The sequence below is a fragment of the Mustela nigripes genome, chromosome 10 (assembly GCF_022355385.1).
Source record: "Mustela nigripes isolate SB6536 chromosome 10, MUSNIG.SB6536, whole genome shotgun sequence".
Classification (NCBI taxonomy): domain Eukaryota; kingdom Metazoa; phylum Chordata; class Mammalia; order Carnivora; family Mustelidae; genus Mustela; species Mustela nigripes.
In genome coordinates, this window is record NC_081566.1 from 34,266,924 (window position 1) to 34,283,494 (window position 16,571).

The 16,571-nt window shown below is 35.9% G+C and overlaps 1 protein-coding gene across 4 annotated transcripts in view; it reads left to right on the forward strand.

Moving 5' to 3' along the window:
* Window positions 1–16,571, forward strand: part of LOC132025557 (membrane cofactor protein-like) — a 38,485-nt gene that overhangs the window by 11,684 nt on the left and 10,230 nt on the right. For all 4 annotated transcript variants that reach the window (XM_059412989.1, XM_059412990.1, XM_059412991.1 and 1 more), the window contains exons 2-6: window positions 1,469–1,654; window positions 2,034–2,136; window positions 6,952–7,046; window positions 8,485–8,682; window positions 16,078–16,260. In XM_059412989.1, the coding sequence (XP_059268972.1) occupies window positions 1,469–1,654; window positions 2,034–2,136; window positions 6,952–7,046; window positions 8,485–8,682; window positions 16,078–16,260 (765 nt within the window). The remainder of the gene's footprint in view (window positions 1–1,468; window positions 1,655–2,033; window positions 2,137–6,951; window positions 7,047–8,484; window positions 8,683–16,077; window positions 16,261–16,571) is intronic.

Here is a 16,571-nt window from a genome sequence, read left to right on the forward strand (position 1 = left end):
TCGGCACCACTTGTCGCTCTCGCCAGCAAGAACAACTCGGAGACTCACGTAGTGGCGAACCTTTTTTATTAATTGCTTTTTTCTTCCTCCTCTTCTTTAACCCCGGGTGCATGCGTTTTTATACAGGCAGTGTTAACCAATCAGAATGCAGTGCTCATGCACCTCCCCCGTGAATGGACCTAAATGAACAGCCAATCATATTCAGTCCCTTACAGCTCTTATAGTAGGCCTCCTGTACTGGCTCCCGACACCAAGCAGATTACTTTATATGAAGTCATATTTGGAATTTTGTCTTCTTTTTTTTTTTTTTTTAAACTCTAGGTGTATGTGGTTTTTTTTTTTTTAAGATTTTATTTATTTATTTGACAGACAGAGATCACAAGTAGGCATAGAGGCAGGCAGAGAGAGAGGAGGAAGCAGGCTCCCTACTGAACAGAGAGCCCGTTGTGGGTCTCTATCCCAGGACCCTGGGATCATGACCTGAGCCAAAGACTGAGGCTTTAACCAATTGAGCCACCCAGGTGCCCCTAGAATTCTGTCTTCTTTATCTGCTTTCGGAATAGTTAATGAAATTGCATAAAGCAAGGAATACTTGTATTGTTTAATCAGTGACATGCTGTTGCTTAATTCTTTCTTGGTGGTTCCATGATTTTTAATGAGGTAATGGATTGGTATCTAGAAAGGAATTATATAGAATTTCTAGCTGAAGGAATGTGGGATCCATTAATGAGTGGAGGAAGATGAAATTATATTTAAAATACTGCCCCCAAAGCAACATTTTTTTTTGGTAAGGATATTCATGGTAAATTTTGATATTTGAGTGGCATCTGTTCACTTGTGAGAAGCTCAGTTCACTTATATGAAGCATGAAATGAAGTCTTACATGGAAGAGTTTGTGCATATTTCTCTTGATCTGTGAACTACACAATGCTTATTTAAAAATCACTTGATACTCTAGCATTTCTGAAGTACCCACTGGATACTGAGTGAGTAGAAAAAGAAGACCTGTGATCTCTGGTCTCTAGATATTTGCCTTCTGCAACAAGGAGACTGAGCCTGAAGTGATGGGTTATCATTAGTATGTTTCAGACTATGGGAGAGTCATTGGAGCAGGGTGCTGTGTCCTATAGAAGGCTTCTTAAGGGAGAGGTGAGTTTTGACATGAATTTAGAAAAAAGTGGGAAAGGATGTTTATCTACATATATTGTTAGACCTAAACCATCCATTTTGTTTCTTCAGTTGATTGTTGAAAGAAAATTCTTCACCTAGTAGGACGTTACTGAAAATAAGCAAGGCACAGCCTCAACTACTATCACCACTTGGTTAAAAGCTTGGGAGAATCATTTAAAATCTTGCCAAGGATCATTCCATTTATTCTGTATTACCTATCTGCTGGGACATCATCGTCCCTGGTTGGCCAAAGAGAGAAAGTAACTTCATTTTCACGTTCTTGTTCTCTTATCCCTAGATGCCTGTGATCCTCCTCCAAGATTCGAGTTTATGAAGCCAAATGCTACTAAATCCAGTTATAATCCTGGGGACGTAGTATACTTTGTTTGTCGACCAGGATACAAGCCTGTTGTACCTCCTCGTCCCATGTCTTCCGTTTGTCAGGCTAATAACATGTGGACACCTCTTCAGGAGGCTTGTACAGGTAAGGGTACAAAAGTTTTGTTTTGGTTTGGTTTTTGTTCTAGAGATTTCACATATTTTAGGTTGCATACTGCACTAGCACAATGATTGTTTTCTCATGTGAATGTAGGTTTTAGATAACAATGTAGCTTTTCAGGTTTTGAAAAATCCCCTGGTTACCTGGTTGGTTACCTGGTTAAATGTGAATATTAAGTTTGGCCTTACAATAGTCAAAGAAAGAAACACTTTCCTGAATTCAGAAGAGCAGTGTACAATTTTGATTTTTATTTAAATGTTTTGAAATTGCTATGAAATAGGCTAATTTCAACATTTAAGCATTTAAATCTTTTGAAATGTTTTGAATTCACTGTGAAACAATGAATTTATAAATTTTCTTTTAGCAAAACAATGTCAGCATCCAGGAGAACCCGTAAATGGCCAGTTAGTCGCTGTGAATGGATCTTTTGCCTTTGGTTCGCAGATTCACTATTCTTGTAATGAGGGGTAAGTTGTTCCCTATTGGAAATAAGATAAATACTACTAATTCCATTTTTTTATTCTGCTTCTCTTAAGCATTCCCATAAAGTCGACTTCATTTTTGTTTTATGTGACAAGTCATACTTATAGCCTAACAAGTCTCGGGCTTTTTATTGAAACTGAGAAGATGTGTAATTAGTAGAAAGAAATATAAATTGAAGAAAAGGAAAATTCTATAATACTTACTATACTATAAACATACTGTAAGCATTAACAATGATGACTTCATTTTTTTTTAAGTAGCTTCTTTTTTTTTTTTAAAGATTGTATTTATTTATTTGACAGATAGAGATCACAAGCAGGCAGAGAGATAGGTGGGGGAAAGCAGGCTCCCTGCTGAGCAGAGAGCCCGTTGTGGGGCTCTATCCCAGGACCCTGGGATCATGACCTGAGCCGAAGGTAGAGGCTTTAACCCACTGAGCTACCCAGGTTCCCCTGATGACTTCATTTTTGACAACAAAGTGCACCGTATTTAAAATGATCAACTTATAGAAATGGGAGGTTGAATCGCCAACTATAGATATTCTTGCATTGAGATAATTCTAAGGTGTTACCATGTCAGAATTCACCTCGTTAGCCTGGGCCATTATGTTGATGAGGATTTGTTAGTTCGATTTTTGTGACTACTATGAAGTTTAAGTATTTCAAAAAGAGATACTGAGCCCTTAATAATAAAAACCTCCATTCTGTGGGGCTCTTTTAATATTATATATTGGGGATACTGGGCATTTAAGAAGCGTTCACCTAGAGGACAATACGGAAATGTATCTTCTTCTTTTCTTTTCTTTTCTTTTTGAGTGATTGAGTGAGAGAGAGCGTGAGTGGCGGGGGGAAAGGGCAGAAGAGAGGGAGAGAATCTTAAGCAGGCTCCACTTGTAGCAGAGAGCTGGAAGAAGGCCTTGATCTCACAACCCTGAGATCATGACCTGAGCCCAAATCAAGAGCTGAACAGCTGAGTCACCCAGGTGCCCTGCATCTGATTTTTTTTAATATTGATTTTGTATCCTGCTACTTTGCTGAATTCATTTATTAGTGCTACTAACACCCTTGTTCTGGTGGAATCTTTAGGGTTTTCTATAGAGAAGATTGCATCATCTGCAAACTGATAATTTTACTTCTTCCTTTCCAGTTTGGATGTTTTGGATGTCTTACTTCTTTTTCTCGTCTAACTGCTATGGCTTGAATTTCCAGTACTGTGTTGAATAGAACTGGTAAAAGCAGGCATCCTTGGCTTACTCCTCATCTTAGAGGAAAAGCTTTCAGACTTCAGCTTTTCACCATTGAGTATGATATTTGCTGTGGGTTTCTTATGAATGGCTTTTATTATCTTAAGATAGTTTTCTTGTCTTCCTACTTCATTGAGTATATTTATCATGAAAGAGTGTTGAATTCTGTCAAATGCTTTTTCTGCATCACTTGAAGTGATGATGTGGTTTGTGTCCATTTTGCTGTTGTAGCATATGGCACTGATCATTTTTTATGTTGAAATATCCTTGTATCCTATCTGCTGGTTGGCCAAAGAGAGAAAGAATAGATCTTGCTTGTTCATGGTGTATAATATGCTGCAGAATTTTGTTGTTTAGTATTTTTTGATGATATACGCATCACTGTGCATAAGAGATATTGGTCTGTAGCTTTATTTCTTTGCAGTGCCTTTGTCTAGTTTTGGTATCATGTTGATGCTGATCTCAAAATGAATTTGGAAGACTTCCTCATGAATTTTTTGGAAAAGTTTGAGCAGAATCGGTTTAGTTCTTCTTAAATGTTTGGTGGAATTAATCCATGAAACCATCAGGTCTAGGGCTTTTTTTTTATTGGGAGAATTTTGATTGATGATTCAATCTCCTTACTAGTTATAAGTCTATTCATATTTTCTGTTCCTTCATGGTTTAGTTTGGTAGGCTTTGTCTTTCCAGGGATTTGTCTATTTATCTAGGTTGCCCAATTTGCTGGCATAAAATTGTTCAGAGTGTATTATATTTTATTATATTTTGTATTTCTGTAGAGTTGATAGTAACCTTACCACTTAAATTTCCAATTTCAATGAATTGAGTCTTCCCTCTCTCTTTCTTAGTCCACCTATCTACAGGTTTGTGAATTCAGTTGATCTTCACAAAACCAACTTTTGGTTTTGTTGATTTTCTGTATTGTTTTTCTCATCTATTTTATTTATCTCCCACCTAGTCTTCAGCATTTATGTCTTCTGCTACCTTGGTTTAGTTTTTCTTTTCTAATACCTTTAGTTGTAATGTTTGGTTGTTGATTTCAGATCTTTCATTTTTTAAAGTAAGTCTTTATGGTCATAAATCTCCCCCTTAGCACTGCTTTCATTGCATCCCATAAGTTTTGGTAAGCTGTGTTTTCATTTTCATTCACCTGAAAGTATTTTCTCATTTCCCTTTGATTTCTTCTTTGATCCACTGGTTGTTTAAAAGCATGTTGTTTATTTTTCACAATTTTGTGAATTTTCTGGTTTTCCTTTTAATACTGGTTTCTCACTTCATCCCATTGTGGCCAGATATGATATCTATCTTTTAAAATCTACTGATTAATTAATATTAATTTGTGGCCTAACATAATTATCTTATTAACTATTCATTGTATAATTGATCATGTTATTAATATAATTATATTATTATTTTGTGGCCTAGCTTATGACTGTCCTGGAAAGTGACACATATGCAATTAAAAGGAATGTGTATTTTATTGTTGCTGGATAGAATGCTCTATATATTGTCTGTGTCATCTTGTTGGTTTATTACTTTGTTGAAGTTCTCTATTTTCCTTATCTTCTTTCTAGTTGTCTTTCCATTCTTGTGAGTTGGGTCTTGAAGTCTCCAACTATTAGTATAAAATTACCTATATGAGAAATGTGTAGTCCCCCCGTAATTCTGTTTTTGATTCATATTTATTTATGTCATGGCATATATAAATGTTTGTAATTGTTATATTCTTTGAGTATTTAACCTTTACTAATATAATATCCTCCTTTGTTTCCTGTAATCGTTTTTTAATTTAAAGTCTATTATATCTGAAATATAGCCACCCCTGCTCTCTTTTGGTTACTATTCGTGTGGAATATCTTTTTCCATCCTTTCAGTTTCAACCCGTATGTGTCTTTGAAGCTTAACTGAGGCTCTGATAGATGTTGTACAGTTGGATAATGTGTTTCTTTCCATTCTGCTGATCTCTGTCTTTTGCTTGGAGAGCTTAATCCATTTACACTTAAAGTAATTAGTGACAGGAAACACTTCTGAAATTGTGCTGTTTTTTCTATATTCCTTATAGCTTTTTATGTTCCTCATTTCCTGTATTGTTGTTTTATTATGTGTGTAGTTGATTTTTGTAGTGTTTAAATTCCTCTCTCATTTCCTTTTGTGTATATTATAGTTGTTTTGTTTGTAGCTCCTATGGGGACTACAGTTAACATTCTACAGGCCTAGCACTCCAGTTTGAATTTCAATAAATTACAAAAACTGTTCATTTATAGCTTCATCCCCACCCCTTTTAGTTACTGATGTCATACTGCTCTCTATACTAATTGTAATATTAGCTTCTACACTAATAATCTATTTTCTTCTAAAAGATTACTGTCTTAAATCACATAGAAAACAAAAATTTTACTTATAAGCCATTGTTACAATAATATTAGCTTTTATAATATAATTACTCAGGTATTTACCTTTAGTGAGATCCTTATTTATCCATACAGCTTCAAGTTACTTTCTAGTGTCCATTCATTTGACCTTGCAGACCCCCGTGTAGATTTCTTGCAAGTTAAGTCTAATGGTCACAAACTCCTCAGATTTTTTCTCTACTGGGGAAATCTTAATTTTTCCCTCACTTTCAAAGGATAGTTTTGCTGGATAGAGGAATTTTGTTTGCAGTTTTTTTTTTTCTTTTAGCACCTTGAATATTCAGTCAGCCCACTGTTTTCTGGCCTCCAAGTTTCAGGTGTGAAATCTGCTGATAATCTTATTTAGGATCCCTTCTAGGTGATGATTCATTTCTGTCTTCAAGCTTTCAAGATTCTCTTTCTTGGTCTTTTGAAAGTTTGATTATTATGTGTATTAGTGTGGGTCTCTTTGAGTTCATCTTACTTGGAATTTTGGAGCATTTTAGATATTTATATTCATATCCATCATCAAATTTGGGTTTCCAGCCATTATTTCTTCAAATACTGTCTGTGCCCTTTCTATCTTCTTTGGAAGTCTTAACAGTATATATCTTGGTCTGCTTATTGGTGTCCCAGTAGTCCCTTTGCTTGTGTACTTTTCTTTAGTCTTTTCTCTTTCTGCTCAGTAGTTTCCAGTTTGCCAGTTCTTTTCTTCTGTGTGCTCAAATCTGTATTTAATTCCCCTAGTCAAGCCCTACATCAGGCTCCCTGGTCAGCAGGGAGTCTGTTTCTCCCTCTGCATCTTTCCTCTGCTTATGTTCTCTCTCTCTCTCTCTCAAATAAATAAATAAAATATTAAAAAAAAAAAGTCAGGAGCATAGTCATAGAAATGAATGTGTAAGGTGATTGCTGGAGATAGCACAGTGGCCAGACTGAGAGAGAGAACAGATTTATTTGGACTTCTTTGATCTAGGCCAATGTATATTTAAAGTAGAAACTCTTTGGTTAAATTACAGATATGGTCAGCATTCTCATTATTTTTCACTTAAAGAACATCTTCAGCAAACTACTATAGCATAAGAAACAAACAACCAAATTTTTTTTCATTATTATATACATCTAGTTAACTGCTAAAGAATCCAATAACTTTTTCTTTTCTCATTCAGTTATCGGCTAGTTGGACAAAGAATTCTATACTGTGAAATTTCTACTGCTGATGAAAGAAAAGTGACTTGGAGTGATGATCCCCCACTATGTATAAGTAAGTATATTCTTTCGTTAGAATCTAGAGCACTAGTTCTTAAAATTTTGTTGTTAGGATCCCTTTATGCTTTAAAATTAGAAACCACAATGCACTTTGCTTTATGTGGTTAGGTCTGTTGGTAGTCATTATATTAGAAATAAAAGAAGTTTTTAAAATAAATATTTATTAATTCACTTTTAAGAACTGTAAGCTCAATGCATGTCAATATATGCCACATATTTTATTTTTTAATATTTTTTTATAAAAAAAAATATTTTCCAAAGGAAAGAGAGTAGTGGCATTGTTTCACAATTTGGCAAATCTCTTCAAAATCCGGCTTAAAGGAAGCTGTGTGGATTCAGTCTATTGTGCTCTCACACAATTTATACATATTTGGATAATTTCACCATAGACTTACTAGGATGAAAGTGAAAACAGACAATAGCATCTTGATACTATATATTACCGATTCAATGAATGGATATACAATTGATCCTTCAACAACATATATTTTAACTGTGTGAGTCCACTTATATGTTTTTTTAACTGTACAGTACTATAAATGTATTTTCTTTTCATTATGATTTTCTTAATACTTTCTTTTCTCTAGCTTATCTTATTATATGACTATATTATGTAGCACATACACACAGTGTGTGTTAATCATCTCTTTATGTTCTTGATAAAGTTTGTAGTCAATAGTAGGCCATTAGTAGTTAAGCTTTGGGGGTAGTCAAAAGATACATGAGGAGTTTCCACTATGCAGAGGATCAGTTCTTCTAACCCCTTCGTTGTTCAACTTGTCAAGTATATTTATAAATTATAAAGCATTTCTCAGCCCTGAGTTTTATTTTTAGTCACAAGCATATTTTCTCATTAAATTCTCATTCGCATTTCTCTTTTTTAAAAGATTTTATTTCTAAATTGTCAGCATCTCTTTTTTTTTTTTTTTTTTAAGATTTTATTTCTTTCTTTGACAGAGATCACAAGTAGGCAGAGAGGCAGACAGAGAGAGAGAGAGGAGGAAGCAGGCTCCCTGCTAAGTAGAGAGCCCGATGTGGGGCTCGATCCCAGGACCCTGGGATCATGACCTGAGCCGAAGGCAGAGACTTTAACCCACTGAGCCACCCAGGTGCCCTGTCAGTATCTCTTATAATGAGAACTTAAAATGGCTTTCCTGGTAAACATAGGTATTTCATAGGTATCTTATATAGGTATTTAAGAAAAAGAGTTCTGTTAAAGTTCACATCTACCTTACTGGTCTGAATTTGGGATAATATATTCTCTCACAGAAACCTTTTTCTAAATGAATATTGGAGTTACACCTAGCTTGTAGAAATCATATGTTAATGAATTTATTGAAGGCAGTTCATAGGTCTTCACTAACGCTATTGTAATCTTTTCCTTTCCTTTTGCCTTTTGTGTCCTCTCTTTTTTTTTTTCCCCACTTTCTAAGGGATAATGTGTCCACCACCTGGAAAAATACCAAATGGAAAATATACCGGTAGTGAGAAGGATGAATTTGAATATAATGAAGTGGTAATTTACAGTTGTAATCCTTCAAATGGATCAGATGAATATTCACTTGTTGGAGAGAGTAATCTTATTTGTACTGGCAATGGTGTATGGAGTAGTAACCCTCCTGAGTGTAAAGGTAATATTTTCATTTCTTTCCTTCTTCATTTATAAATATTTTGAAACACTTGGTAAATACTTACCTACCAGTAAACAAAACAGCCACATGTGCTTGCTCCTCCCATTAAATTGGCTTCTCATTTAATTTTTTAAAAGATTTATTTATTGGGAGGTAGAGAGAATATCTGTAGCAGACTTGCTCTGAGCAGGGAACCTGAGGCAGGGTTCACTTTCACCACCCATAAGATCATAGCCTGAGCCAAAATCAGGAATCAGATCCTTAACCATCTGAGTCACCCAGGAGCCTAATTTAGTTTAATGTAGGTCCAACTGACTCAAAAGTAGTTCTGATTATAGAACTCCCCAGCCCTTACCCTACATGTTTTTGGCATTCTAATTAATACATTGTGAACTCCTGTGTGTATGTATGACTTAGGATTTTTTTCTTTGGAAACATCAAAAGAGCATACAGTGGCCTAAAAATAAGTTTTATCCAAAACCCATCAATATGCTCTCTACAAGAAACTCATTTTAGATCCAAAGACACCTCCAGATTTAAAGTGAGGGGCTGGAAAACAATTTACTATGCTAATGGACATCAAAAGAAAGCTGGGGTGGCAATGCTTATATCAGATAAATTAGATTTTAAGCCAAGGACTATAATAAGAGATGAGGAAGGACACTGTATCATACTCAAATGGTCTGTCCAACAAGAAGATCTAATAATTTTAAATATCTATGCCTCTAACATGGGAGCAGCCAACTATATAAAGCAATTAATAACTAAATCAAAGAAACACATTGACAATAATAAAATAATAGTAGGGGACTTTAACCACCCCCTCACTGAAATGGACAGATCATCCAAGCAAAAGATCAACAAGGAAATAAAGGCCTTAAATGACACACTGAACCAGAAGGACATCACAGATATATTCAGAACATTCCATCCCAAAGCAACAAAATACACATTCTTCTCTAGTGCACATGGAACATTCTCCAGCATGTTCTCCATGAATTCTCCAGAATCTTTTCAGAATTCTCCAGAATCTCATCTGGTATCAAAAGATTGGGACATATTTCCCAATATATTTTCCCAGACATATTTTCCCAACATATTTTCAGACCACAATGCTCTGAAGCTAGAACTCAGTCACAAGAGGAAATTTGGAAAGAACCCAAATACATGGAGTCTAAAGAATGAATGGGTCAACCAGGAAATTAAGAATTGAAAAAATACATGGAAACAAATGATAATGAAAACACAATGGCTCAAAGTCTGTGGGACACAGCAAGGGCAGTCCTGAGAGGAAGATATATAGCAATACAAGCCTTTCTCAAGAAACAAGAAAGGTCTCAAATACACAACCTAACCGTACACCTGAAGGAGCTGGAGAAAAAACAACAGAGAAAGCCTAAACCCAGCAAGAGAAGAGAAATAATAAAGATCAACAGAAATCAATGAAATAGAAACCAAAAAAACAATAGAACAAATCACGAAACTAGGAGCTGGTTCTTTGAAAGAATTAATAAGATTGATAAACCGCTGCCAGACTTACCAAAAAGAAAAGAGAAAGGACCCAAATAAATAAAATCATGAATGAAAGAGGAGAAATCACAACCAACACCAAAGAAATACAAACAAGTATAAGAACATATTATGAGCAACTATACACCAGCCATTTTGACAATCTGCAAGAAATGGATGCATTGCTGCAGACATTTAACTACTAAAACTGAACCAGGAAGAAACAGAAAACCTGAACAGACCCATAACCAGTAAGGAGATTAAAGCAATCATCAAAAAGCTCCCAGCAAAAAAGGGCCCAGGGCCAGGTGGCTTCCCAGGGGAATTCTACCAGACATTTAAAGAAGAATTAATAACTATTCTCCTAAAACTATTCCAAAAAATAGAAATGGAAGGAAAATTTCCAGTTTTATTTTTTGAGGCCAGCATTACCTTGATACCAAAACCAGACAAAGACTGCATCATAAAAGAGAATTACAGACCAATATCCCTGATGAACACAGATGCGAAAATTCTCACCAAAATACTAGCCAACAGGATCCAACAGTACATTAAAAGCATTATTCACCACGACCAGGTGGGATTTATTCCAGGGCTGCAAGGTTGGTTCAACATCTGAAATTAATCAACGTGATACAATACATTATTGAAAGAATAAGAACCATATGGTACTCTCAGTAGATGCTGAAAAAGCATTTGACAAGGTACAGCATCCTTTCTTGATCAAAACTCTTCAAACTGTAGGGATGGAGGGTACATACTTCACTATCATCACAGACGTCTATGAAAAACCCACCGTGAATATCATTCTCAATGGAGGAAAAACTGAGAGCTTTTCCGCTAAGTATCAGGAACAAGGCAGGGATGTCCATTATCACCACTGTTATTCAACATAGTAGTAGAAGTTCTAGCCTCAGCAATTAGACAACAAAAAGAAATTAAAGGCATCTGAATCAGCAAAGAAGAAATCAAACTATCACTCTTTGCAGATGATACAATACTTTATGTGGAAAACCCAAAGGACTCTACTCCAAATCTGCTAGAACTTGAACAGGAATTCAGTAAAGTGCCTGGATATAAAATCAATGTACAGAAATCAGTTGCATTTCTATATACCAACAACAGAACAGAAGAAAGAGAAATTAAGGAGTCAATCCCATTTACAATTGCACCCAAAACCATAAGATTCCTAGGAATAAACCTAACCAAAGAGACAAAGAATCTGTACTCAGAAAACCATAAAGTACTCATGAAAGAAATTAAGGAAGACACACAGAAATGGAAAAATGTTTCATGCTCATGGATTGGAAGAACAAATATTGTGAAGATGTTTATGCCACCTAAAGCAATCTACACATTTAATGCAATCCGTATCAAGATACCATCAATTTTTTCCAAAGAAAAGGGACAAATAATCCTAAAATTTATATGGAACCAAAAAAGACCCTGAATAGCCAGAGGAATGTTGAAAATGAAGCCAAAGTTGGTGGCATCACAATTCCAGACTTCAAGCTCTATTACAAAGCTGTCATCATCAAGACAGTATGGTGCTGGCAGAAAAACAGACACATAGGTCAATGGAACAGAATAGAGAGCTCAGAAATGGACCCTCAACTCTATGGTCAACTAATCTTCAATAAAGCAGGAAAGAATGTCCAATGGAAAAAAGACAGTCTCTTCAACAAATGGTGTTGTGAACATTGGACAGCCACATGTAGAAAAATGAAACTGGACCGTTTCTTCACACCACACACAAAAATAGACTCAAAATGGATGACTCACCTCAGTGTGAGAAAGTAATCCATCAAAATCCTTGAGGAGAACACAGGCAGCAACCTCTTTGACCTCAGCCATGGCAACTTCTTCCTAGAGACATCACCAAAGGCAAGGGAAGCAAGGGCAAAAATGAACTATTGGGCCTTCATCAAGATCAAAAGCTTTTGCACAGCAGAGGAAACAGTCAGCAAAACCAAAAGAAAACTGACAGAATGGGAGAAGATATTTGCAAACGACATTATCAGATAAAGGGCTATTATCCAAAATCTATAAAGAACTTACCAAATTCAACGCTCAAAGAACAAATAATCCAGTCAAGAAATGGGCAGGGTGCCTGGGTGGCTCAGTGGGTTAAGCCGCTGCCTTCGGCTCAGGTCATGATCTCGGGGTCCTGGGATCGAGTCCCGCATCGGGCTCTCTGCTCAGCAGGGAGCCTGCTTCCCTTTTCTCTCTCTCTCCGTCTACTTGTGATCTCTCTCTGTCAAATAAATAAATAAAATCTTTAAAAAAAAAGATATCTATAAAAAACAAGAAATGGGCAGAGGATACGAACAGACATTTCTGCAAAGAAGACATCCAGATGGCCAACAGACACATGAAAAGGTGCTCCACATCACTCAGCATCAGGGAAATACAAATCACGACCACAATGAGATTCTGCCTCACACCGGTCAGAATGGCTAAAATTAATAAGTCAGTAAATGACAGATACTGGTGGATTTGGAGAAAGGGGAACCCTCCTACACAGTTGGTGGGAATGCAAGCTGATGCAACCACTCTGAAAAACAGCATGGAGGTTCCTCAAATAGTTGAAAATAGAACTACCCTACGACCCAGCAATCATACTACTGGGTATTTACCCTAAAGATACAAATGTGGTGATCCGAAGGGGCATGTGACTTGAATGTCTATAGCAGCAATGTCCATAATAGCCAAAGTATGGAAAGAACCTAGGTGCCCATCAACAGATGAATGGATAAAGAAGATGTGGTTGATATGTACAATGGAATACTACACAGCCATCAAAGAAATGAAATCTTGCCATTTGCGACAACGTGGATAGTTAGAAAGTATTATTATGTGAGTGAAATAAGTCGATCAGAGAAAGACAGTTATCATATGATCTCCCTGATATGAAGAATTGAGAGGCAACGGGCGAGTTTTGGTGGGTAGGGAAGGAAAAAATGAAACAATTGGGACCGAGAGGGAGACAAATCATCAATCTCACAAGTATCAATCTCACAAAACAGACTGAGGGTTGCTGAGGGAGACGGGAGGGAGAGGGTGGTTGGGTTATGGACATGATGGGACGGTATGTGCTATGGTAAGTGCTGTGAAGTGTGTAAACCTGGCGATTCACAGACCTGTACCCCTGGGACTAATAATACATTATATGTTAATAAAAAATAAGAAATTAGAAAAAATTAGTTTTATCTTGTATTACAAGATGTCTAAGAGTTCCAGCTACAGGAACTGGTAGAGCAAATTGTAAAAGACTAACCCTCTCCCAAGTAAGAATGGTAAACTCTGGACAAAACGTATTTTAATAATAGTGTGTAAGGCTGTAAAGAGTGGCCAGAGGCAGGGAGACTCTGGAAGGGATTTGACTCTTGGAAGAAAGAACCACTGAAGGGCAGCAAAATATGTACTCTATTGAGGTACATGCGGAACATTCTCCAACACCATATTCTACAAAATATGGTAGTTTAAAAAAATTTTAATTGAAATCGTGCAGAGTGTAATGTCAGATAACAATGAAATGAATGTAGAAAACAAAGATATATAAAAAAGCCCCAAATACTTGAAAATTACACAAGACACTCAATCCATGAGTCAAAGGAAAAGTCACAGGAAAATCAGAACATGCTTTGAATTGAATAAAAATAAAGAGCACAACATATCAAAATACCACTCTTTGTGCAACACAGCAAACCAGGAATTGAGCAGAACTATCTGAACCTGATAAAGATGCCACAGCTTGCATTATATTTAATGATGAAAGACTAATTTATTTCCCTCTAAGGTAGGAACAAGACAAGCACGCCTGCAATCACCACTGTATTCAGCATTGTATTGTATTCAGCATTCAGCAAGAGATGGATATAGGAACACACTGGAAAGAGGGAAATAAAATATACTATGTTCACTCATGAGATGATTAGGTGGTAGAAGATTTGAAAGATTGAAGTTTTAGCAAGGTTGTGAGACAGAAGATCAATGTACAGAAATCAACTCTATGTCTACATACTGGCAATAAACCATTAGAGAATGTTGATGTTTCATTTAGAACTTCAAACTTGTATAAATACTTGTGTATAATTCTGACAAACGTGCAAGATTTGAGTGACTAAAAACAGCTAAACACTTACTAAAAGAAAGACTATCTCAATAATATCAATAATAGAAATTCAGTAACATTAATTAGAACACTCTGTATAATAAAAATGTCATTTCTTCATAACTGATCTTAATATTCACAACCCCAATAAAACTCCCAGCAGAATTTTCTGTATAAATTGACAAGCTGAATCTAAAGTTAGTCTGAAAAGACAAAGCAAAATATTCAAAGCATTTTTGCTTTTGGTTTAAGGACTTAATTATAAAACATAGTATGAAGCATATTATCAAGACAGTGTGGTATTGTTGAAAGAGTAGCCTTATACAGCAATGGAATGGAATAAAGTCCAGAAATAAACCCTTCCAGGTGTGTCTAGTTGATCTTAATCACAGTTTACAAACAAATCAATGGAAAATGATAAAAATACAGGCATATTTAGACATGCATATTCAAAAATACCAAAAAGAACCCTTAACTCGTGTTAGTTTAATATAAAAATGTTTACTCAAAATGGATAATAGACTAAACCTAAAACTATAAAAGTTTCACTATAAAACAGAAAATGTGACCTAGCCAGAGATTTAAGTATAACCATAAAAGCTTGATCCTTTAATGAAGAAATAAATTAATGAAATAGACTTTTTAAAAGTCCGCTATGTCTGCTCTCACAAGACACTGATAAAAGAATTTTTAAAAATTAGCCATGGACTGGAGACAAAATATTTGCAGAACTCATACCTGATAATGGATTTATATCTACAATATGTAAAGAACTCTTAAAATGCAATAATAAGGGAGGCCTGGGTGGCTCAGTCAGTTAGTGTCTGCCTTTAGGTCTGGTCATGATCCCAGTGTCCTGAGATCAAGTCCCACATCAGGTTCCTTGCTCAGTGGGAAGCCTGCTTGTCCTCTGCCTGCTACTCCCCCTGCTCATGCTGTTTCTCTTTCTATTTCTCTGTCTCTCTGACAAATAAGTAAAATCTTAAAAAAAAAAAAAAAAAAAAAGCCCACAATAATAAGAAAACAGCCCAGTTTTTATTTTATTTTAATGGGCAAATGTTGAATGCCTCTGTTTCATCAAAGAAAATATATGGGTGTGAAAAGTACATGAGAAGTTGCTCAATATCATTAGAATTACAGGTATGAGGCTAACTTGTATTTCACCTATGTGCTCATATACTGGTTTACAGCAGGAAATGTGTTGTTTGATCTCTGGATTGCCGGCCAAGATGTTTGGAAAATGCTGCCCTAACTCCATTGGCCTTTCTCCATTTGTGTATGTTATTGCTACCTGAGAACTTCCTTTTTGCCTCTCTTTGCATGGCTGCCTGCTTTCAACTTCTAACTTTGAGCTCAAGTATTGCCTTCTCATAAGGTGTTCCCCAGCTTCTAGGAAAGCAGTGTCAACATGACCTTGTGAAAAATCCTAGAACAGAGGGGGATTTAAGGTTGCTCTTGAACTTACCCCAGATTTCTATGTGGCAGTCAGGCTTTCTCAAGCCTTGTCAGTAATGGGAAAAAATACGGGAAAGCCAATAAACTATAATGCTAGTCTTTCTAGGTGGAAAAAAGTTACTAGATTTCTCTAAATTTGAGGACTAAAATGTTTATATGCATACAGATTTCTTTGGTGTTTTTAAATTTTCTTTTATTTAACACCTTGCCTTTCATTCCTTGTATGTCTCTTCCGGCAGGAAATTACTTCGTACCATTTCTTCTGTTCCTGTGTTCAAGCAGCTTTCCATTAATTCTGGACTTTCTTTCCATTTCAGTCGTGAAATGTCCATTTCCAAACCCTGAAAATGGAAGACTGTTATCAGGATTCAGAAAAAAATACTACTACAAAGCAACAGTCACATTTGAATGCAACCCGGGTTATTACCATGAGGGTGAGAACACAGCAGTCTGTGGTAGTAACAGTACTTGGGAGCCTGCGAAGCCAACATGTCTTAAAGGTACAGTAGGTGTCACTTGCCTTTTTGTCTTTTTTTTTCCTTTTAATTTTGTTTCCTCGACATTAAATAACAGTGATGCCAAATAGTTGAATAGAAGCAATTTTAGTATTTAACTCTGTCTTGTATGCATTTCCCTGACAGATGTATGACGGAATTCACAAAAGAATTCTGCTGTGTAATTTTCTGTTTTCATAGGGGCTTTGCATGTTAGGTATGTCACAGAAGTATATACATTTCTCGTTTGGCTTTTTTTATGTGCAAAACTGAATGGTGCCATTTTTCAGAAAACTGAAGCATGGAAATTTTTACCT